This window comes from Phyllobates terribilis, unplaced genomic scaffold, assembly GCF_046119375.1.
Source record: "Phyllobates terribilis strain yellow unplaced genomic scaffold, ASM4611937v1 Scaffold_5__5_contigs__length_657084704, whole genome shotgun sequence".
NCBI lineage: Eukaryota > Metazoa > Chordata > Amphibia > Anura > Dendrobatidae > Phyllobates > Phyllobates terribilis.
The window spans coordinates 352294063-352317458 of record NW_027362765.1 but is presented as its reverse complement, the minus strand read 5'-3'; the positions used below and the strand labels follow the sequence as shown (position 1 = coordinate 352317458).

The 23396-nt window shown below is 51.6% G+C and overlaps 1 protein-coding gene across 1 annotated transcript in view; it reads left to right on the top strand.

The window, feature by feature from the left end:
- The window catches only part of ATRNL1 (attractin like 1), a 1189422-nt gene that overhangs the window by 1126646 nt on the left and 39380 nt on the right, over nucleotides 1-23396 (top strand). Inside the window, exon 28 of the mRNA XM_073684631.1 lies at nucleotides 3410-3524. Coding sequence (XP_073540732.1) covers nucleotides 3410-3524 — 115 coding nt within the window. The remainder of the gene's footprint in view (nucleotides 1-3409; nucleotides 3525-23396) is intronic.

Here is a 23396-nt window from a genome sequence, read left to right as displayed (position 1 = left end):
TGTACATACATTATATTACTGATCCTGAGTTACCTCCTGTATTATACCCCAGAGCTGCACTCACTATTCTGCTGGTGCAGTCACTGTGTACATACATTACATTACTGATCCTGAGTTACATCCTGTATTATACTCCAGAGCTGCACTCACTATTCTGCTGGTGCAGTCACTGTGTATATACATTACTGATCCTGAGTTACATCCTGTATTATACCCCAGAGCTGCACTCACTATTCTGCTGGTGGAGTCACTGTGTACATACATTACATTACTGATCCTGAGTTACATCCTGTATTATACTCCAGAGCTGCACTCACTATTGTGCTGGTGCAGTCACTGTGTATATACATTACATTACTGATCCTGTGTTACATCCTGTATTATACTCCAGAGCTGCACTCACTATTCTGCTGGTGCAGTCACTGTGTACATACATTACATTACTGATCCTGAGTTACATCCTGTATTATACTCCAGAGCTGCGCTCACTATTCTGCTGGTGCAGTCACTGTGTACATACATTACATTACTGATCCTGAGTTACATCCTGTATTATACTCCAGAGCTGCACTCACTATTCTGCTGGAGCAGTCACTGTGTACATACATTACATTACTGATCCTGAGTTACATCCTGTATTATACTCCAGAGCTGCACTCACTATTCTGCTGGTGCAGTCACTGTGTATATACATTACTGATCCTGAGTTACACCCTGTATTATACCCCAGAGCTGCACTCACTATTCTGCTGGTGGAGTCACTGTGTACATACATTACATTACTGATCCTGAGTTACATCCTGTATTATACTCCAGAGCTGCACTCACTATTCTGCTGGTGCAGTCACTGTGTACATACATTACATTACTGATCCTGAGTTACATCCTGTATTATACTCCAGAGCTGCACTCACTATTCTGCTGGTGCAGTCACTGTGTACATACATTACATTACTGATCCTGAGTTACATCCTGTATTATACTCCAGAGCTGCACTCACTATTCTGCTGGTGCAGTCACTGTGTATATACATTACATTACTGATCCTGAGTTACATCCTGTATTATACCCCAGAGCTGCACTCACTATTCTGCTGGTGGAGTCACTGTGTACATACATTACATTACTGATCCTGAGTTACCTCCTGTATTATACTCCAGAGCTGCACTCACTATTCTGCTGGTGCAGTCACTGTGTACATACATTACATTACTGATCCTGAGTTACATCCTGTATTATACTCCAGAGCTGCACTCACTATTCTGCTGGTGCAGTCACTGTGTATATACATTACATTACTGATCCTGAGTTACATCCTGTATTATACTCCAGAGCTGCACTCACTATTCTGCTGGTGCAGTCACTGTGTACATACATTACATCACTGATCCTGAGTTACATCCTGTATTATACTCCAGAGCTGCACTCACTATTCTGCTGGTGCAGTCACTGTGTACATACATTACATTACTGATCCTGAGTTACCTTCTGTATTATACTCCAGAGCTGCACTCACTATTCTGCTGGAGCAGTCACTGTGTACATACATTATATTACTGATCCTGAGTTACCTCCTGTATTATACCCCAGAGCTGCACTCACTATTCTGCTGGTGCAGTTACTGTGTACATACATTACATTACTGATCCTGAGTTACATCCTGTATTATACTCCAGAGCTGCACTCACTATTCTGCTGGTGCAGTCACTGTGTATATACATTACTGATCCTGAGTTACATCCTGTATTATACCCCAGAGCTGCACTCACTATTCTGCTGGTGGAGTTACTGTGTACATACATTACATTACTGATCCTGAGTTACATCCTGTATTATACTCCAGAGCTGCACTCACTATTGTGCTGGTGCAGTCACTGTGTATATACATTACATTACTGATCCTGTGTTACATCCTGTATTATACTCCAGAGCTGCACTCACTATTCTGCTGGTGCAGTCACTGTGTACATACATTACATTACTGATCCTGAGTTACATCCTGTATTATACTCCAGAGCTGCACTCACTATTCTGCTGGTGCAGTCACTGTGTACATACATTACATTACTGATCCTGAGTTACCTCCTGTATTATACCCCAGAGCTGCACTCACTATTCTGCTGGTGCAGTCACTGTGTACATACATTACATTACTGATCCTGAGTTACATCCTGTATTATACTCCAGAGCTGCACTCACTATTCTGCTGGTGCAGTCACTGTGTACATACATTACATTACTGATCCTGAGTTACATCCTGTATTATACTCCAGAGCTGCACTCACTATTCTGCTGGAGCAGTCACTGTGTACATACATTACATTACTGATCCTAAGTTACATCCTGTATTATACTCCAGAGCTGCACTCACTATTCTGCTGGAGCAGTCACTGTGTACATACATACATTACATTACTGATCCTGAGTTACATCCTGTATTATACCCCAGAGCTGCACTCACTATTCTGCTGGTGGAGTCACTGTGTACATACATTACATTACTGATCCTGAGTTACCTCCTGTATTATACTCCAGAGCTGCACTCACTATTCTGCTGGTGCAGTCACTGTGTATATACATTACATTACTGATCCTGAGTTACATCCTGTATTATACTCCAGAGCTGCACTCACTATTCTGCTGGTGCAGTCACTGTGTATATACATTACTGATCCTGAGTTACATCCTGTATTATGCTCCAGAGCTGCGCTCACTATTCTGCTGATCACTGTATACACATGTGTTGTATAGCTGTGGGTTCACGCTTTGTACAGTGGGGTGAGGGGGTTGCTGTTTGTTCTCAGACGTTCCCTGGTGGCTGTCTTCTTGTCTGGTGTTCTTAGTGTCTTTTTTGCTGCAGTTTTCATGGTATCGGGAGTTTGCAGGAGTTCGGGGTGTGAGAACTTTTTACACATTTATCTTGTCAGTGTTTACAGAAATCAGCGGATTCATTCGTCATTTTTTCTGCCGCCGCGTGCGCTGACATAACTGTAATTACACCGTGCGGAAAATGTCAGAGAGCCAATATCAGAGCCTGCGATCAGCCGAAACGTTCTCTAAGGGAGTTAAAACCTAAACATCCCCGCCGCACCGCAGAGACCCCCGCCACACCGCAGAGACCCCCGCTGCACCGCAGAGACCCCGGCCGCTAGTACCGGTCTGATGCAAAACATCCTGCTCCTACAGTTCTGGTTCTGCACATACTGGTTCTATAATTCTGGTCGTAGACATACTGCTTGTATGGTTTTGGTCCCTGACATCCTGGTCCTATAATTCTTACTCTTAAAGGGCCACGCACACTAGAGGATGTTCGGGCTGCCCCTCGCTCGTGGCCTTGACCTCTCGTCCACCCCTGTAGATATTCCTCATGTAGGTGTCGTGTTGTAACCGTCTCCTTTCTCTCCTGCAGGGTGTGCCAAAACCAATTGCCATCGAGCCGTGTTCCGGGAACAAAGCCGCTGTCCTCACCGTCTTTCTCTGTCTGCCGAGAGGATTGGCCGGAGTTCCTCCACCAGGACAATCAGGTGAGCCTCCGCATCCTGGCACGTGAGTTCCATGTGGCTCTCTGCTGGTTTGTTACAGTGTGTCAGTGTGGAGTGCAGGCGCCCATTGTCTGCACTGGATACATTGTGTCCCTTCTGGCTGTGGATGGGATTATTGATCGTCTCATTCACTGACAGCAAACGGAGATCTTGAAAATGGCGAGTAATGAACACAAAGTCTAATAGAAACATTTCATACATCGGATGGAAACCCTGGAGCCTGCTGGTTGTAGTGGTTGTAACGGGCGACGGTTTCCATGGCGCAGAATTGATACATTGTAGCAGAAGGGATCACATCTGGGCGGCAGATACATTGTTGCCGGCATTGATTGTCAGCTTCTGTCTTCCGCTCAGTAATTCCTGACCACGGTGCCATTAATTACAGTATAGGAAAATAATGAGCGCCCCCTACTGTACCAGTCATTATTACCTGATATTACGTACAGTACAGACCAAAAGTTTGGACACACCTTCTCATTTAAAGATTTTTCTGTATTTTCATGACCATGAAAATTGTACATTCACACTGAAGGCATCAAAACTATGAATTACCACATGTGGAATTATATACTTAACAAAAAAGTGTGAAACAACTGAAAATATGTCTTATATTCTAGGGTCTTCACAGTAGCCACCTTTTGCTTTGATGACGGCTTTGCACACTCTTGGCATTCTCTTGATGAGCTTCAAGAGGTAGTCACCGGAAATGGTCTTCCAACAATCTTGAAGGAGTTCCCAGAGATGCTTAGCACTTGTTGGCCCTTTTGCCTTCACTCTGCGGTCCAGCTCACCCCAAACCATCTCGATTGGGTTCAGGTCTGGTGACTGTGGAGGCCAGGTCATCTGGCGTAGCCCCCCATCACTCTCCTTCTTGGTCAAATAGCCCTTACACAGCCTGGAGGTGTGTTTGGGGTCATTGTCCTGTTGAAAAATAAATGATGGTCCAACTAAACGCAAACCGGATGGAATAGCATGCCGCTGCAAGATTCTGTGGTAGCCATGCTGGTTCAGTATGCCTTCAATTTTGAATAAATCCCCAACAGTGTCACCAGCAAAGCCCCCCCACACCATCACACCTCCTCCTCCATGCTTCACGGTGGGAACCAGGCATGTAGAGTCCATCCGTTCACCTTTTCTGCGTCGCACAAAGACACGGTGGTTGGAACCAAAGATCTCAAATTTGGACTCATCAGAACAAAGCACAGATTACCACTGGTCTAATGTCCATTCCTTGTGTTCTTTAGCCCAAACAAGTCTCTTCTGCTTGTTGCCTGTCCTTAGCAGTGGTTTCCTAGCAGCTATTTTACCATGAAGGCCTGCTGCACAAAGTCTCCTCTTAACAGTTGTTGTAGAGATGTGTCTGCTGCTAGAACTCTGTGTGACATTGACCTGGTCTCTAATCTGAGCTGCTGGTAACCTGCGATTTCTGAGTCTGGTGACTCGGATAAACTTATCCTCAGAAGCAGAGGTGACTCTTGGTCTTCCTTTCCTGGGGCGGTCTTCATGTGAGGCAGTTTCTTTGTAGCGCTTGATGGTTTTTGCAACTGCACTTGGGGACACTTTCAAAGTTTTCCCAATTTTTCGGAGTGACTGACCTTCATCTCTTAAAGTAATGATGGCCACTCGTTTTTCTTTACTTAGCTGCTTTTTTCTTGCCATAATACAAATTCTAACAGTCTATTCAGTAGGACTATCAGCTGTGTATCCACCAGACTTCTGCACAACACAACTGATGGTCCCAACCCCATTTATAAGGCAAGAAATCCCACTTATTAAACCTGACAGGGCACACCTGTGAAGTGAAGACCATTTCCGGTGACTACCTCTTGAAGCTCATCAAGAGAATGCCAAGAGTGTGCAAAGCAGTCATCAAAGCAAAAGGTGGCTACTGTGAAGAACCTAGAATATAAGACATATTTTCAGTGGTTTCACACTTTTTTGTTAAGTATATAATTCCACATGTGATAATTCATAGTTTTGATGCCTTCAGTGTGAATGTACAATGTTCATAGTCATGAAAATACAGAAAAATCTTTAAATGAGAAGGTGTGTCCAAACTTTTGGTCTGTACTGTTTATTCCACTAATCTGACACCTGAGGTCCGGGTGTAGTGCCGGATCGGCAGGTGCTCGGCTCTGCAGCATGGCCGCTGGTGACATATATATTAACCCTCTGATGATCCAGAACGTCTCCTTCCTGGATATTCCAGATTATCAGCTTCTCGCTGAATTATAGAATCACATTGCTCTTACATCTGTGTATAAACCGCAGGGTCCACGTTCCTCCAATAGGGGGCCCGTTTCTCCTCTGGCTCCATGTAAGGGGTTAATTTGAGTTCACGGCTCGGAACCTGTCATTTTACCGGGAATTCGCTGAAAATCGTCGTCTTCCAGAGCGTCCTGACAGCAGACAGCGACTTCATAGAAATTACTGCTCATTACCACGAAACGCGGGAAGAAACGATAAATGCAATGAAGGCTGGAGCCGCGCCCGCAACACGGACAGACGGACGGACGGGGGAGGCGAGGTCCGAAATCTGTACACGCTGCAGAGTGTGAATATGGCTGATACCAGAGAGTAATAGATTGTAGGTCTTTTTTATTGATAGAAGAATACACAACAATAATGCATTACAGGATACAAAACATAAGAACAAAACAAGACGACAAAACCCGACACAAATCACAGAAAATAGAAGATCCGACCTACAGAGAAAGAACAGAATCCCCCCAGGAATATATACATAGAGAAGAAATAACTATTATAAAACCTATAAGACCCCCGGCCCAGCTTCATTCATACTACTATATACAATCCCACACAACGCTCACACCGTCCTATATACACATAAAACACCGTCCTATATACAAGATTATATACAATAAAACACTAAACCTAATATACCGTATATACAACCGGACACTAACACTAACCTACTGGTCCCACTGCCTGACCTTAGTCACCCCCTTACCGCACCTCATTCACACCACAGAAAACCAAAAATAACAATATATACAATAGTGACATGAACAATTTTAAACCTTTTTTTTTGTATATTTTGTAATTGTTTAATATATATATAAAACACAGCCCTACACTAACTATCCCGCCACCCCTGATCCAGCTCTGGCCACAAAGTTCAGGATTACTCCGAGCTAGGATCAGGCCCCAAAGTTTTTCCCCAGGCGGGGCCTGGACCAGGCCAGATCAGTCCTCTTATCACCGCTGATGAAGAACCCCCCCAAATCCCCCACCCAACCTAACTAAAACCCCCTATTATACATTATATACAATATATACAGAACACAACCTACACACTCACCATCCAAGGCTCAAGTTCGATGCCGGCAAACCTTCTATTCAGGAGACAGAAATACAAAACAAAAATCTAGGGTGGAAAGACATCAGCCCACCACCAGGATATAGGAGTACTACCGGACTAAGGCACCCTGAAGGAAAAGCCCCTCCAGAGACGGGCCGCCCTCCGGGCACCCAGTCCTTCATACTCCAGAGAACGTACCTTCAGCAGGTCACCTAGGATGTTCCTACAGACTTCATCTACATGGAGGATTTTACTCTGCGTCGAGACTAAAACTCGTGCGTTCCACGTGAAATACCTCACCACTGCGCTGACTATGAATAAAGTGTCTCGGTCCCTTCTCCCAAGGTCTCCGAACGCTCCATAGGCCCACCCGGCGTAGGACAGAGTAGCCAGCCGCGGCCAACCAATGGAAGCCCCCACCCTGTTGTACACCTCTGTATTAAAGGGACAATGAAGCAGGAAGTGCTCCATGCTTTCCAGCACGTTAGCACAAGCCTCACGGGGGCAATTCCTGTCCTCGGAGCTCCTGTACTTCAAATTGTCCCTCACATACAGCTTACCATGGAAGCAGCGCCAAGTCAAGTCCCAGTACTTCTTGGGGATCCTGCTAGAATTTAACAAACTCAACCCAACCTCCAGATCCCGATTTAGGCAGTCTTTGAGGACCAATGGACTCTGAAAATGAGAAAGCAAGACCCTCATATCGAGGAGTTTCCTCGGGAGGGACCTCACCTCCCACATTCCCAGACCCCACCGGCGGATCATTTTCAGAACCGGGGTAACATAAGCCGGGAGATGCCCGTGTGGTGTGCGAAGATCCTTCAATCTTCCCCCTGTCTCCCAATTCCAGGAAGAAAGGCTGAAACCATCCCTTGCAGGAGAATACCCACGGAGGAGCCCTCGCTTTCCAGAGGTTTGCCACGTTCACTTTCAAGAAGGTGTTCACTAGGAACACCACGGGGTTCACCATATTCAAACCCCCTAGTCTCCCCGTGCGGTAAGTGACCTCCCGCTTGACTAGGTTCAGTCTGTTCCTCCATAACATCTGGAAGAACAGACTGTAGACCCGTGTCCAGAGAGGCTCTGGCAAGACACAGACGCTGTCCAGGTAGATTAGCAAGGGGAGCAGGAAAGCCTTGCACAGGCCAACCCTTTCCCTCAGGGTCAAAGACCAACCCCTCCATTGGTCCACTCTTTGGGCGACACTTTTGATTCTGCCTTCCCAGTTTTTCGTGGGGTAATCACCCTGGCCGAATTCGATGCCCAGGACTTTGGCATGTTCTTGGGGTTCGGGGAGGGTGTCCGGAAGATCAAACCCGGGATCTCCGCCTCCCAGCCAGAGACTCTCACACTTATCCTGGTTGACCTTGGACCCGGATGCCTCCGAGTAGCTCTCCACTTCTGACATCACCACCACTGCCTCCTCTTGCGAAGAAACAAAGACGGTGACATCGTCCGCGTAAGCCACCACCCTCAGGATAGCCTCCGGCGCCGCCCCCCCATCCGCACCCCCGCCAACGGTCCACAATCGATCCTTCTGAGGAAGGGATCAATTGCAAACGCAATGGGCTAAGAGGACAGCCCTGACGGACACCGGATCCTACCCCGAAAGGTCGTCCGATCCACCCATTTACCAGAGGGAAAGTCTCAGCCCCTGCATACAAGGTCTTAAGCCAGTCCACAAACCCTCCAGGCAGACCAAACCTCAAAAGAGTGGACCAGAGGTACTCGTGGTTAACCCGATCAAAAGCTTTTGCCTGATCCAGGGTCAGCAAGAACCCCTGCCAAAGGCCCGCCCTGCCTTGCTCCTCTCGGACACCTAGAACAGCACTAAAAGTGCTACGGCAAGGAACGCAACAGTGCTGAACCTCCGAAAGGAGCCGGGGTGCAAACTTCACCAGCCTGTTGAACAGTATCTTAGCCAAAATCTTCCTGTCCACATTGAGAAGTGCTATGGGACGCCAGTTCTCAATGCGTGACGGATCCTTACCCTTTGACAAAATGATCAAAGCTGACCTCCTTAATGATCTCGGCAGAGTGCCCGAGGAGAGACACTCGTTAAACACCTGAGTCAAGAGGGGGACCAAAGAGTCCCTAAAGGTCCTAAAGAACTCGGATGTTAAGCCATCTGGACCTGGCGACTTTTTGGACCTAAGCCCATCGATCGCCAGTCTCACTTCCTCTTCTTTGATCGCTTCTGCCAAATCGCCCAGCGAGAGGTCAGCCCCTGGCTCAGGAACAGATTCAGCCAGGAAAGCCGACATCCCGTCACGATCAAGCTCCCTCCTTCCCAAGAGGTGCGAGTAGTAGGAACTGACGACCTCCAAGATCCCTGATCTGGACCTTTTCAGGTACCCCGTACTATCCACCAGCCCCGTCACTATCTTACTATTCACTGACATCTTACAGTTTCTGTAAGGGTCGGGCGAGCAGTACTTCCCGTAGTCCCTCTCGAAAACCAAAGATGCGTGCCTATCGTACTGACACCTCTTCAGCAAGGACTTCACTCTGGAGATCTCCTCGCGGCTACCTCCAGTCGAGACAAGATGCTCGAGTTTCCACCTCAGGCTCTGATACAGGCGGTACCTGTCCAGGCTTCTGAGGTTCGAGAGCTGCCGGAAGAATCTCGCCACCCGATGTTTGAACATCTCCCACCACTCTGACTTAGTGTTACCTAGGCCCAGCAATGGTACCTGGCTCTGAAAGAATTCCTCAAAAGACCGTCTCACAGCTTCTTCCTCAAGGAGTGACGAATTCAGCTTCCAATAACCTCTTCCCATCCGAGGAGTCTCTGTAACGTTCAGAGAAAACATAATCAAACAGTGATCGGAGAACTCCACCTCCACAACCGACAACGGTGAAGAGACGGCCTCCTCCTTCAAATAAAACCTGTCTAGCCTAGACCTGCACTGACTACCTCTAAAAAAGGTGAATCCCGTGTCGCCCGGGTTGTGCCGGATGTGGACATCCACCAGGCGAGCCTCACTCACTATCCTGTTTAACGCGATGCAGTCATAAGCCAGCCGGTCTCCGGAACCTCCTCTATCACAGGATCTCGTGACATTGTTGAAATCCCCTCCGAAGACCACCTGCCGACTCGAAAATAAAAAAGGTTTGATCTTCAGGAAGAGACATTTGCGGTCCCACTTGGATTGGGGACCATAGATGTCAATGAGCCGAAGCTCTTGTCCCCCCATGGAGACATCTAGTATCAAGCATCTCCCCATTTCTAATTCGATCACTCGTCTGCATTCAACCACTGCGGTCTTAAAGAGGACCGCCACCCCGCTATACGGCTCGGCCGCAAGAGACCAGTAGGAGGGTCCATGCCTCCACTCCCGCCTTGCTTTATGCAAGGTTGATATATCGGTCAACCTGGTCTCCTGCAAAAACAAAATGTCGGCGTCAAGTTGGCCGAGAAAATGAAAGGCCGTGTACCTTGCCGCATCTGACTTTATGCTGCAAACGATAATAGTTGCCAGCGTCAACGGGGTGGGTGCCGCCATCATGATTGATTGAATTAGATAGCCTTTTTCTTCCCACCACTGACAGTCCCAACCTCTTCCTCCGATAACGACGGGTTTTTAGTGCGCTTAAGACAAACAGACTCGTCCATTCTCTCCTTACATACATTCTTGCCCTTGTCTGGTGGTCCTGGGTTAGTCGTCCCCCCAGAGGGCTTTGTATTTGCCCCCTGAGAGGAAGACCCAGTCATCTCCTGAGCCCCAACCACCTTGTCCGCAACCTCCGGCCCCGGGTCCCCACTTCCCCCCTCCAGAGGGAGGTCCTGGAGAGCCCCGAACCGGTTGGAGAGATCCACCAGAGGGGGGGCGGCTGAACCCTCCAATGGCGCCTGGATCACGGCCAGAGAGTCAGAGGGGTCGCACTCCAAAGAGGCAGCTCGAGACCTGGTCCCCCTCCTACCTCTGGCCGTTTTCCTGTTACCCTTTTTCTTTTTCTGTGACCACTCCCCCTCTCCCTCATCTAGACTGTCACCAGAAGAGGGTTCCTGGGAAGACGTGGCGTCCTCTCGCTCTTCCCTTTCAAGTCTCTTGACTTCCTCGCTCAATTCGCTGTCTTTAGGATCCTCAGCTGCAAGTGAAGCACCTGGGTCAGAGTTTAGGGACATTACTCCCTGCCCCCTGTCCCCACGGCGCTTCTCCTGCCGCCTGATGGTGGATGGCGGCAGCTTGCTCCTCACCGGATCCCTGCCTCCCCCGCCTCTGCTCATCCCTTCACCGGTAAGATTAGTCCCGGCTTTCGCCTGTCCGGCACTCGCCGCTTTCAGGACCGCATTGGCGAAGGAACGCAGACAGCGACTGAACGGGTTACACCTAATCCTGCCACAGGCAGCAGCAAGATGACCCAGGTCCCCACACAGTGCGCATTTCTGGGTGGTACACTGCGCACTGAAGTGTGTGGGGTTACCGCACCTGTGACAGACCTTAGGCTGCCCCCGGTAGAAAATCAAGATCCTATCCTTCCCCAAAAACGTTGAGGAGGGGATATGGGTAACAGTGTTTCCCGAAACCTTCAATTTCACCATGAAGGTCCAGGCCCCTGACCAGATACCATGGTCATCGAGATTCTTTTGGGGAATATCGGTGACCTCTCCGTATCGACTCACCCAGGTCGTAATGTCCATACAGGAAAGCGACTTGTTACTAGTCAAAACGGTCACTTTCCTGACTGAATCTTGGCGGGTTATTGCCAGGGGAAAGAAACTATGCCATTCGGGGCGACTCCGAGCCAGCTCATGGCGAGACCAGAAAAGCTCAAGGCCCTCCGGTCTCACGAAGCTGACATCGAAGTAGGAGGTCCCGTAGGGATGGATCAAGGCAAAGATGTCATATGCCGCAAAGCCCATCCCCAGCAGGAGCTCAACCACCTTCGACCTATCAGGACAGGCATCCTTGCTTACCCATTGGAGACAGACCACGTTCCTACGGTTACTCCTCTGCCCCGTTGTCGGCAGAGACCAGACAGTCTCTGCCCCTCTATCTCGGAAGGCCGAAAGACCATGTCTCTCTATCCAGAAAGACAGATCAACCTCCCTCCCCTCTACAGTGATGGAGCTCTCCCCTCTCCTCAGGGTGTCCAGGAGCTGCTGCTGCAAGTCACCATCCCCAGGGCCACCAGACAAGGGCGCACTACTACCCCCAGCACTGACAGCTCCTGAATAGCTTTGGGCTGAAGCCCCAGCCAATGCTGGGGGGGCCGCGGGACCAGCGCCTACTTCCGACCCACGAACACCAGTGCTGCTCCCATCATTCACTCCACTACTACTCCCACCATTTGCTGCACCACTACTCCCTCCATTCGCTGCACTACTACTCCCACCATTTGCTGCACCACTTCTCCCACCATTTTCTGCACCACTATTCCCATCATTCACTCCACTACTACTCCCACCATTAGCTGCACCACTACTCCCACCATTTGCTCCACTACTACTCCCAACAATTGTTGCACTACTACTCCCATCATTTACTCCACTACTACTCCCATCATTCACCGCATCACTACTCCCACCATTTGCTGCACCACTACTTCCATTCCCTTTACTTGTCACCCCATTACCACCATTTTCTCCGCTGTTCTCTGCACCTTCCACAGTCACCTCCATTCCTTCTTCCCTTGTGTCTGGTGTCTCTGCACTCAGACCTGCTGGGCCGGGGGAGGGGAGCACTCCCAGAGACTCCTTTCCATGCAGCACCACACCCGTTTTCCTTTGGTTGCTGCTGGCTTTCTGCAGGTCTTCTCCTGGAGCGTCCTGCCCCCCTACTGCTGCATTTTGCTCCCTATCCTGGGCAGAGTGTTTGCCTGGCACCGCTGCCCGCCCTGTACCCACAGATCTTGGGGCCTTAGTGTTCTTTTTGTGCCCCCCTGTCGCAGCAGTGCGCCCAGTGTTCCTCACAGAATTTTTTTTCTGCTGCTTATCTGCCTCTTCCTTCTTCGCAGGCTGCTCCCATGTCCCAGCCGCATTCCATTTCTCCTCCGTTGAGGTGCACTGCGCCCCTGTCACCACAGTGCACCTCACTTCTCGGGCTCCAGGAGCCGCCTTGCCCGCTGCTGGTGTGGTGATCTCCCCTCTCACAGCAGCGTGTGTACATCCCTCCCGGCCTCCCCGGCCCCAGTGATAACCGGCTTAGCCGCAGAGGGCAGGATGGGAAACTCCACAGAACTCCCTATGTCCGGCGCTGTGAGTACCTCCACAGCCTCGCCCCCTGCACTGTTCCCCGCACAGATGGCAGCATCGCCGGACGTCCTCCTCCTCTCCCCACCTTGCCTCTGCCTCGGACCCACTCCAGAGCCCGTGCCTTTAGGTTTGGTGGGGTTTACACAGGAGGTGACAGGCGCAACATCAGACATTAGTACATACTTGTAACTCACCACCTCCTGTGCAGCTCCTCCGGTCTTCTTCTTATTCTTCTTTGTCTCCACTGGATTGTCCTCCCTGAAAGAAAACCGAGTCAGGTCTACAGGAGACTCCAGCAGTCGGATCTCTCTCAGCAATCCACCTTCTTGTTCCTCGTCCTCCCCCGACACTCCAGTCTCCTCCTGGGGAGAAGAGAGACTGACTTTGGGCCTCCTCCTGGAAGTCCTGGAGCTCCCTTGACAGCTGCTACTCTCAGCAGGGAGTAACTGATTGTAGTCTCCTGTCCTACAGTCACCCCCCCCCCCCAGTAATGGCTGATAACAGGGGTAACAGATTGTAGCCTCCTGTCCTACAGTCACCTCCCCCAGCAATGGCTGATAACAGGGAGTAATAGTTCTCGGTGCTCGGTTGTCCCCTCCCCCATCCTCCGTCTTGTTTGTGGTGATCCCGGTGATTGGCGGCCGCTCGGCTCCTGCACTTATAATGATTCCGGCACAGAGCACAAATTAACTTTGATGAAAACACTTCGGAGGTCAGAGCCGAGACCCCCGGGGCCCCGTGCTGCTCTTTATAAGCTAATATCGAGGTAGATGACGAGGTGACAGCAATCTGCAATTATTCTATAAAGCTCAGTACTGACTGCTCCGTGTGATCCCCGCAGCCTGCGCTGCCGCACAATGCAGGGTATAGTGACATGAGGGGGTCTCCCTGCTGTCCCCCAGGGTCGGGTATAGTGACATGAGGGGGTCTCCCTGCTGCCCCCCAGGGTCGGGTATAGTGACATGAGGGGGTCTCCCTGCTGCCCCCCAGGGTCGGGTATAGTGACATGAGGGGGTCTCCCTGCTGTCCCCCAGGGTCGGGTATAGTGACATGAGGGGGTCTCCCTGCTGTCCCCCAGGGTCGGGTATAGTGACGTGAGGGGGTCTCCCTGCTGCCCCCCCAGGCTCGGGTATAGTGACATGAGGGAGTCTCCCTGCTGCCCTTTGTCGGTTATAGTGACATGAGGGGGTCTCCCTGCTGCCCCCCAGGGTCGGGTATAGTGACATGAGGGGGTCTCCCTGCTGCCCCCCAGGGTCGGGTATAGTGACATGAGGGGGTCTCCCTGCTGCCCCCCCAGGCTCGGGTATAGTGACATGAGGGAGTCTCCATGCTGCCCCCCAGGGTCGGGTATAGTGACGTGAGGGGGTCTCCCTGCTGCTCCCCAGGGTCGGGTATAGTGACATGAGGGGGTCTCCCTGCTGCCCCCCAGGGTCGGGTATAGTGACGTGAGGAGGTCTCCCTGCTGCTCCCCAGGGTCGGGTATAGTGACGTGAGGAGGTCTCCCTGCTGCCCCCCAGGATCGGGTATAGTGACATGAGGGGGTCTCCCTGCTGCCCCCCAGGATCGGGTATAGTGACATGAGGGAGTCTCCATGCTGCCCCCCAGGGTCGGGTATAGTGACGTGACTGGGTCTCCCTGCTGCTCCCCAGGGTCGGGTATAGTGACATGAGGGGGTCTCCCTGCTGCCCTTTGTCGGTTATAGTAACATGAGGGGGTCTCCCTGCTGCCCCCCAGGGTCGGGTATAGTGACATGAGGGGGTCTCCCTGCTGCCCCCCAGGGTTGGATATAGTGACATGAGGGGGTCTTCCTGCTGCCCCCCAGGGTCGGGTATAGTGACATGAGGGAGTCTCCCTGCTGCCCTTTGTCGGTTATAGTGACATGAGGGGGTCTCCCTGCTGCCCCCCAGGGTCGGGTATAGTGACATGAGGGGGTCTCCCTGCTGTCCCCCAGGGTCGGGTATAGTGACGTGAGGGGGTCTCCCTGCTGCCCCCCCAGGCTCGGGTATAGTGACATGAGGGAGTCTCCCTGCTGCCCTTTGTCGGTTATAGTGACATGAGGGGGTCTCCCTGCTGCCCCCCAGGGTCGGGTATAGTGACATGAGGGGGTCTCCCTGCTGCCCCCCAGGGTCGGGTATAGTGACATGAGGGGGTCTCCCTGCTGCCCCCCCAGGCTCGGGTATAGTGACATGAGGGAGTCTCCATGCTGCCCCCCAGGGTCGGGTATAGTGACGTGAGGGGGTCTCCCTGCTGCTCCCCAGGGTCGGGTATAGTGACATGAGGGGGTCTCCCTGCTGCCCCCCAGGGTCGGGTATAGTGACGTGAGGAGGTCTCCCTGCTGCTCCCCAGGGTCGGGTATAGTGACGTGAGGAGGTCTCCCTGCTGCCCCCCAGGATCGGGTATAGTGACATGAGGGGGTCTCCCTGCTGCCCCCCAGGATCGGGTATAGTGACATGAGGGAGTCTCCATGCTGCCCCCCAGGGTCGGGTATAGTGACGTGACTGGGTCTCCCTGCTGCTCCCCAGGGTCGGGTATAGTGACATGAGGGGGTCTCCCTGCTGCCCTTTGTCGGTTATAGTAACATGAGGGGGTCTCCCTGCTGCCCCCCAGGGTCGGGTATAGTGACATGAGGGGGTCTCCCTGCTGCCCCCCAGGGTTGGATATAGTGACATGAGGGGGTCTTCCTGCTGCCCCCCAGGGTCGGGTATAGTGACATGAGGGGGTCTCCCTGCTGCCCCCCAGGGTCGGGTATAGTGACGTGAGGAGGTCTCCCTGCTGCCCCCCAGGATCGGGTATAGTGACATGATGGGGTCTCCCTGCTGCCCCCCAGGGTCGGGTATAGTGACATGAGGGGGTCTCCCTGCTGCCCCCCAGGGTCGGGTATAGTGACAGCAGGAGCGCGGAGCAGGGACTGATGTCTCAGAAGCGTCTCCATCGCGGGTCCTGGATTGTGAGACAATGATTATTATAAACGCCGATTCTGAAGCCCCCCGACATCTGCGAGAGACCACCACAGAGGGGGAGGGGGAAGAAAAGCAGAAATATGGCAGTAAATGGTCCTGAGGGGCTGACGACCCTGCGCCCCCTATCACCCCGTGCCCTCTGCCCTGTTAGTAGCCCGCCACGAGAAGGAGCTGGAGATGTCCACGCATCATCAATGTGAATGTCTGACCGCTGCCTCCATCACTAGAATGAGCCGAGGGTCCCAGGAGCAAATCTCAAAGGGGGGATTAGCACAAAAAAGAAGAGCTGCACGGTGAACCACACATCCCAGCCATCCCAGCGCCAGCAGTGGACAGTAACGTGAGCTCCGGCCGCTGATTGGCTGCAGCAGTCACTTGCTCCTTCTTGTATACTATTCATGTTTTCTTCGAAGCTCTGCAGAATGAGATACTCTGCAGAATGAGATCCTCTGCAGGAGGAGATACTCTGCAGGATAAAGCTGTGCCAGATAAGGTGTTCTGCCAGATGAGACACTCTGCAGGATGAGGTGCTGTGCAGATAAGATGCTCTGAAGGATGAGACGCTCTGCAGTGTGAGATGTTCTTCAGGATGAGATGCTTTGCAGGATAACATGCTCTTCAGATCAGATGCTCTGCAGGTGCAGTGCAAGATGAGGTGCTCTATAGGATAAGATGCTCTTCAGATGAGACGCTCTGTAGTGTGCGATGTTCTGCAGGATGAGACACTCTGCAGTGTGCAATGTTCTGCAGATGAGACGCTCTGCAGTGTGCGATGTTCTGCAGGATGAGACGCTCTGCAGTGTGCGATGTTCTGCAGGATGAGACACTCTGCAGTGTGCGATGTTCTGCAGGATGAGACGCTCTGCAGTGTGCGATGTTCTGCAGGATGAGACGCTCTGCAGTGTGCGATGTTCTGTAGTTTGAGATGTTCTGCAGGATGCGATGCTCTGCAGGGTGAGATGCTCTGTAGTATGAGATGCTCTGCAGGGTAAGATACTCTGCAGTGTGCGATGTTCTGCAGATGAGACGCTCTGCAGTGTGCGATGTACTGCAGGATGAGACGCTCTGCAGTGTGCGATGTTCTGCAGGATGAGACGCTCTGCAGTGTGCAATGTTCTGCAGAATTAGACATTCTGCAGTGTGCAATGTTGTGCAGGGTGAGACATTCTGCAGCGTGCAATGTTCTGCAGGATGAGACGCTCTGCAGTGTGCAATGTTCTGCAGGATGAGACGCTCTGCAGTGTGCGATGTTCTGCAGGATGAGACGCTCTGCGGTGTGCGATGCTCTGCAGGATGAGACGCTCTGCTGGGTGAGATTCCTCTTTGTGATATTGGTACCATGACCTTGGCTCGCCCCCCGCTCTCGGATGCGATGTGCTGCGGCTCGGCGCTGTCACTCATTGTTCTGGGGCAGCTGCTGCCGTCTATTCTGTGATTACACGCCGTCCCTCGCAGCCGCTGCTCCTGGCACAGAGGCGTCCACCAAACATGCATGAAATAAGGCCAATTCAGCGCAGGATCGGCGGCCGGCCGCGCTCTGCCCCATCATCCTCCGCCCCAGCTGCTTCCGTGCAGAATCCTCCACCTGGGGCCGGATTTCACGCCGGAGATGAGGATTGTGGCGATAAAGGACGACCTGCGCTGCGCCCAACAACGGATCAGGTGACCGGGATCTTGTTGGGGACGACGGCGGACACCTGGCCTCTACTGTCACCCTACAATCAGCTGGGTTTGCGAGATCACAAATGGCTGAGGGGCCACAGGGGCCGCCCCTACGGCCGGGACCTTGCCAAGTAATGGCTGCAGATGGATTAATGGGAACCGGTCAGTGATCGTCCTCCTGAGCCGTCTACAGGGGCCGCAGGTCATAGGAAGATGAATACGACGACACCTTGATATCTGAGATCCGACGTCGTATTCCAGAGAAATCCACATTTTTGTTATATGTGAATGAGCTGTAAAGATCTATGGGCGGAGCATAGATCTCCCCGAAACTCCGCCTCCAGAGATTATTGTAGCATTACCAGTGTGATAAGTGATGGCCGCTCTGTCTCACACTGATCGCCGACATGATATGATATATTATGAGCTCATCATACAGTGGGCGCTGCATGCGGTGAGAGCACACTGCGACCTCTTATGTGACTGCTCTCCTCGCTCCGCAGGGGTGGAGTCAAATGAGATAAGAGTATTTCACAAATATCACACGTACAGGAAACTGGTGGGTGATGAGAGCGCCCCCTGCTGGATCCTCCACATATCTGTCGCCCAAGTATTATCCCAAGAGAGTAGGAGGAGAAGTCATCTGATGTCCGGAATATCATTGACTCCTCCCCTGCAGGGCTCAATGGGTTAAAATAATCTTCTTACATAAAGTAGGACCGTGCTGCTTCTGCAGGGTCTTCGCTGCTTCTGTGAGGTCTTCGCTGCTTCTGTGGGGTCTTCGCTGCTTCTGTGAGGCCTTTGCTGCTTCTGTGGGGCCTTTGCTGCTTCTGTCGGGCCTTTGCTGCTTCTGTGGGGCCTTTGCTGCTTCTGTGGGTTCTTCGCTGCTTCTGCGGGGCCTTCGCTGCTTCTGTGAGGTCTTCGCTGCTTCTGTGAGGTCTTCGCTGCTTCTGCGGGGCCTTTGCTGCTTCTGTGGGGTCTTCGCTGCTTCTGTGGGGTCTTCGCTGCTTCTGTGGGGCCTTCGCTGCTTCTGTGGGGCCTTCGCTGCTTCTGTGAGGTCTTCGCTGCTTCTGTGGGGTCTTCGCTTCTTCTGTGGGGCCTCCGCTGTTTCTGTGAGGTCTTCCCTGCTTCTATGGGGCCTTCGCTGCTTCTGAAAGGTCTTCGCTGCTTCTGTGGGGTCTTCGCTGCTTCTGCGGGGCCTTTGCTGCTTCTGCGGGGCCTTTGCTGCTTCTGTGGGGCCTTTGCTGCTTCTGTGGGGCCTTTGCTGCTTCTGTGGGGTCTTCGCTGCTTCTGCGGGGCCTTCGCTGCTTCTGTGAGGTCTTCGCTGCTTCTGTGAGGTCTTCGCTGCTTCTGCGGGGCCTTCGCTGCTTCTGTGGGGCCTTTGCTGCTTCTGTGAGGTCTTCGCTGCTTCTGTGGGGTCTTCGCTTCTTCTGTGGGGCCTTCGCTGCTTCTGTGGGGTCTTCGCTGCTTCTGTGGGGCCTCCGCTGTTTCTGTGAGGTCTTCGCTGCTTCTGTGGGGCCTTCACTGCTTCTGAAAGGTCTTCGCTGCTTCTGTGGGGTCTTCGCTTCTTCTGTGGGGCCTTCGCTGTTTCTGTGGGGTCTTCGCTTCTTCTGTGGGGCCTTCGCTGCTTCTGTGGGGTCTTCGCTTCTTCTGTGGGGCCTTCGCTGCTTCTGTGGGGTCTTCGCTGCTTCTGCGGGGCCTTTGCTGCTTCTGCGGGGCCTTTGCTGCTTCTGTCGGGCCTTTGCTGCTTCTGTGGGGCATTTGCTGCTTCTGTGGGGTCTTCGCTGCTTCTGCGGGGCCTTCGCTGCTTCTGTGAGGTCTTCGCTGCTTCTGTGAGGTCTTTGCTGCTTCTGCGGGGCCTTCGCTGCTTCTGTGGGGCCTTCGCTGCTTCTGTGGGGCCTTTGCTGCTTCTGTGGGGCCTTCGCTGCTTCTGTGAGGTCTTCGCTGCTTCTGTGGGGTCTTCGCTTCTTCTGTGGGGCCTTCGCTGCTTCTGTGGGGCCTTCGCTGCTTCTGTGGGGCCTCCGCTGTTTCTGTGAGGTCTTCGCTGCTTCTGTGGGGCCTTCGCTGCTTCTGAAAGGTCTTCGCTGCTTCGGTGGGGTCTTCGCTTCTTATGTGGGGCCTTCGCTGCTTCTGTGGGGTCTTCGCTTCTTCTGTGGGGTCTTCGCTGCTTCTGTGGGGCCTTCGCTGCTTCTGTGGGGCCTTCACTGCTTCTGCGGGGCCTTCGCTGCTTCTGTGGGGCCTCACTTCTTCTGTGGGGTCTTGGCTGCTTCCGTGGCATCTTCGCTCCTTCTGTGGGGTCTTCATTTCTTCTGTGGGGTCTTCGTTGCTTCTCTGGGGTCTTTGCAGCTTCTGTGTGGCCTCACTTCTTCTGTGGGGTCTTTGCTGCTTCTGTGGGGTCTTTGCAGCTTCTGTGGGGTCTTCGCTGCTTTTGAACCTGTCTTTTTTTCTAGGAATAGGAGTCAAGGAAAGGGCACAAAGTGGGAGCAAACTGCAGACTCTTCATGTTGAGCCTGACTAGAGCGCCCCATGCTGGTAACCACTGGGAGGTGAAAGGGCAAGTTGTAATTTCTGCTCTGTGATAGGGCACCTGGATGGGATGACCTTCTGCTCAGGCTCCTCCCCTGCGGAGCTAATTTGTGGTATATCATTATTATCACACATCGAGGGCCACAATTATAGGGTCTGAGATCTGAGGATAGCGCCCCCTGATGGGTAATACAAGGACTACATGTCATCTATATATTATACTGGTGGGGACGTGGCAGCGTTGGGAGAAATCCTCCTCTCAGGCTCCTCGCCCGCAGTTATAACACAAAGCCTTCACCCCATGGTGGGATGTGATAACAGCGCCTACTGCTGTATCTGTGGAGTAGTACAAGCACACAGGTGGGGACACTGGGAGGGGCCAACCTCTCAGACTCCTCCCCTGAGGACCATACACAGGGTCCATATAGCAAATGATTCCTTCCACGGTGGCGCCGGTCATTTCATCATTATCACACATCAGGGGCCACGATTAGAGACGGCGCCTCCTGCTGGCGCCTCCCTGTAACTGCCGGGCAGTGGGTAGTGTGTGATTTCTGCTCTGCAGCTCATATATTATACTGGCTGGCGGATTGGAGAGTCTCATCCATTATCTATCCTCCGTTCTTTACAAGTCACATAAAAGCTACCTGCATTAGGAATGAGGCTCTGAAGACAAATGTGCACTTTATCTTTTATGCCTCGTGAAAGCCGCTGTCAGCGCCAGATGTCGGCAATAAACGTGCGGCGCGGGGAGCGCGGAGGAGCCGGGGCGATGGCTGCCACATCCCAGCGCTGCGGGCGCAATAAGTCATTACACCATGGCGGTAACTCGCTCTGCGCCGCCCATAGACAATACATGGTGAGCGGCGGTGCGGGATCAATGACAGCGGAGCGCGCACGGCGCGATAAACCTCTGATCGCTGCAGCGCAATAAACGCACAGTCAGATTTATCATCTCTCTCCAGAGCGGAAGAACCAGGAATAAACCCGCCGTCACCTCCAGCGCAGGGTAGGCGAAGCCGCCCAGGATCCGCCACGTTTAAAGGGCCGGCGTCCAATCTAGACTTAGGCTATGTTCACACATGTTTTTATTTGCGTCACAAATCTGCTGCAAAATCTGATCTTCAAGGGCATTTTGTTCAGGATTTTTCTTGCAGTTTTGGTGTTTTTTTATGCCTTTTTTCAGCGTTTTTTTCACTTTCCTTCTGTCTCTTTTTATGCATGTACATAAAGTTATGTGAAAAAAAGGAACCCCATTCTATTTTGCCATAAAAAACGCTGATACAAATTTTGATGCTTTTTTTCAGCGTTTTTGCACCACACATTACTGCCTATGGGAGAAAAAACGCTGAAAAAAGTGACAGGCTGTATTTTCCAAAAAACAATGCAAGATACAAAATCCTGAACAAAAAAAAAACCATGATGTGTGAACAGAGAATTCTGCTTTCTCATAGACTTTACCTGAAATGTGCATAAAAATCTGCATCAAAAAACACTGAAAAAACATGATGTGTGAACATAGTCTTACAGTCTTTTGTCTCTGCCTGCTATTCCTGAATGAGAGCAGTCACTGCTGCCTCCAGAGCTGCACTCTGTAACGATTGCAGCCAATCTATGCATTCTGCAGAAATCTCCCTCCTGTGCTGATAGTTTGTTACATTGTATCAGTCTGGAGTCCAAGGCCAGTCATGGATACAATGTAACAACCCCTCAGCTGTGGGACCTGACTAGGTGTCATTGGGTGAGCAGTGAATGTTTCATTGGCAGCAGCAGAGATAATGGAGGAGATTAATGTCATTATGGCGTCTCCTGATTCAGCGTCATCTGCAGAGGACAGAGGAGCAGAGAGCAATGTCCTCATTCACATCAGAGGAGCAGAGAGCAATGTCCTCATTCACATCAGAGGAGCAGAGAGCAATGTCCTCATTCACATCAGAGGAGCAGAGAGCAATGTCCTCATTCACATCAGAGGAGCAGAGAGCAATGTCCTCATTCACATCAGAGAGCAATGTCCTCATTCACATCAGAGGAGCAGAGAGCAATGTCCTCATTCACATCAGAGGAGCAGAGAGCAATGTCCTCATTCACATCAGAGGAGCAGAGAGCAATGTCCTCATTCACATCAGAGGAGCAGAGAGCAATGTCCTCATTCACATCAGAGGAGCAGAGAGCAATGTCCTCATTCACATCAGAGGAGCAGAGAGCAATGTCCTCATTCACATCAGAGAGCAATGTCCTCATTCACATCAGAGGAGCAGAGAGCAATGTCCTCATTCACATCAGAGAGCAATGTCCTCATTCACTTCAGAGGAGCAGAGAGCAATGTTCTCATTCACATCAGAAGAGCAGAGAGCAATGTCCTCATTCACATCAGAGGAGCAGAGAGCAATGTCTTCATTCACATCAGAAGAGCAGAGAGCAATGTCCTCATTCACATCAGAGAGCAATGTCCTCATTCACATCAGAGAGCAATGTCCTCATTCACATCAGAGGAGCAGAGAGCAATGTCCTCATTCACATCAGAGGAGCAGAGAGCAATGTCCTCATTCACATCAGAGGAGCAGAGAGCAATGTCCTCATTCACATCAGAGGAGCAGAGAGCAATGTCCTCATTCACATCAGAGGAGCAGAGAGCAATGTCCTCATTCACATCAGAGGAGCAGAGAGCAATGTCCTCATTCACATCAGAGGAGCAGAGAGCAATGTCCTCATTCACATCAGAGGAGCAGAGAGCAATGTCCTCATTCACATCAGAGAGCAATGTCCTCATTCACATCAGAGGAGCAGAGAGCAATGTCCTCATTCACATCAGAGGAGCAGAGAGCAATGTCCTCATTCACATCAGAGGAGCAGAGAGCAATGTCCTCATTCACAACAGAGGAGCAGAGAGCAATGTCCTCATTCACATCAGAGGAGCAGAGAGCAATGTCCTCATTCACATCAGAGGAGCAGAGAGCAATGTCCTCATTCACATCAGAGGAGCAGAGAGCAATGTCCTCATTCACATCAGAGAGCAATGTCCTCATTCACATCAGAGGAGCAGAGAGCAATGTCCTCATTCACATCAGAGAGCAATGTCCTCATTCACATCAGAGGAGCAGAGAGCAATGTCCTCATTCACATCAGAGGAGCAGAGAGCAATGTCCTCATTCACATCAGAGGAGCAGAGAGCAATGTCCTCATTC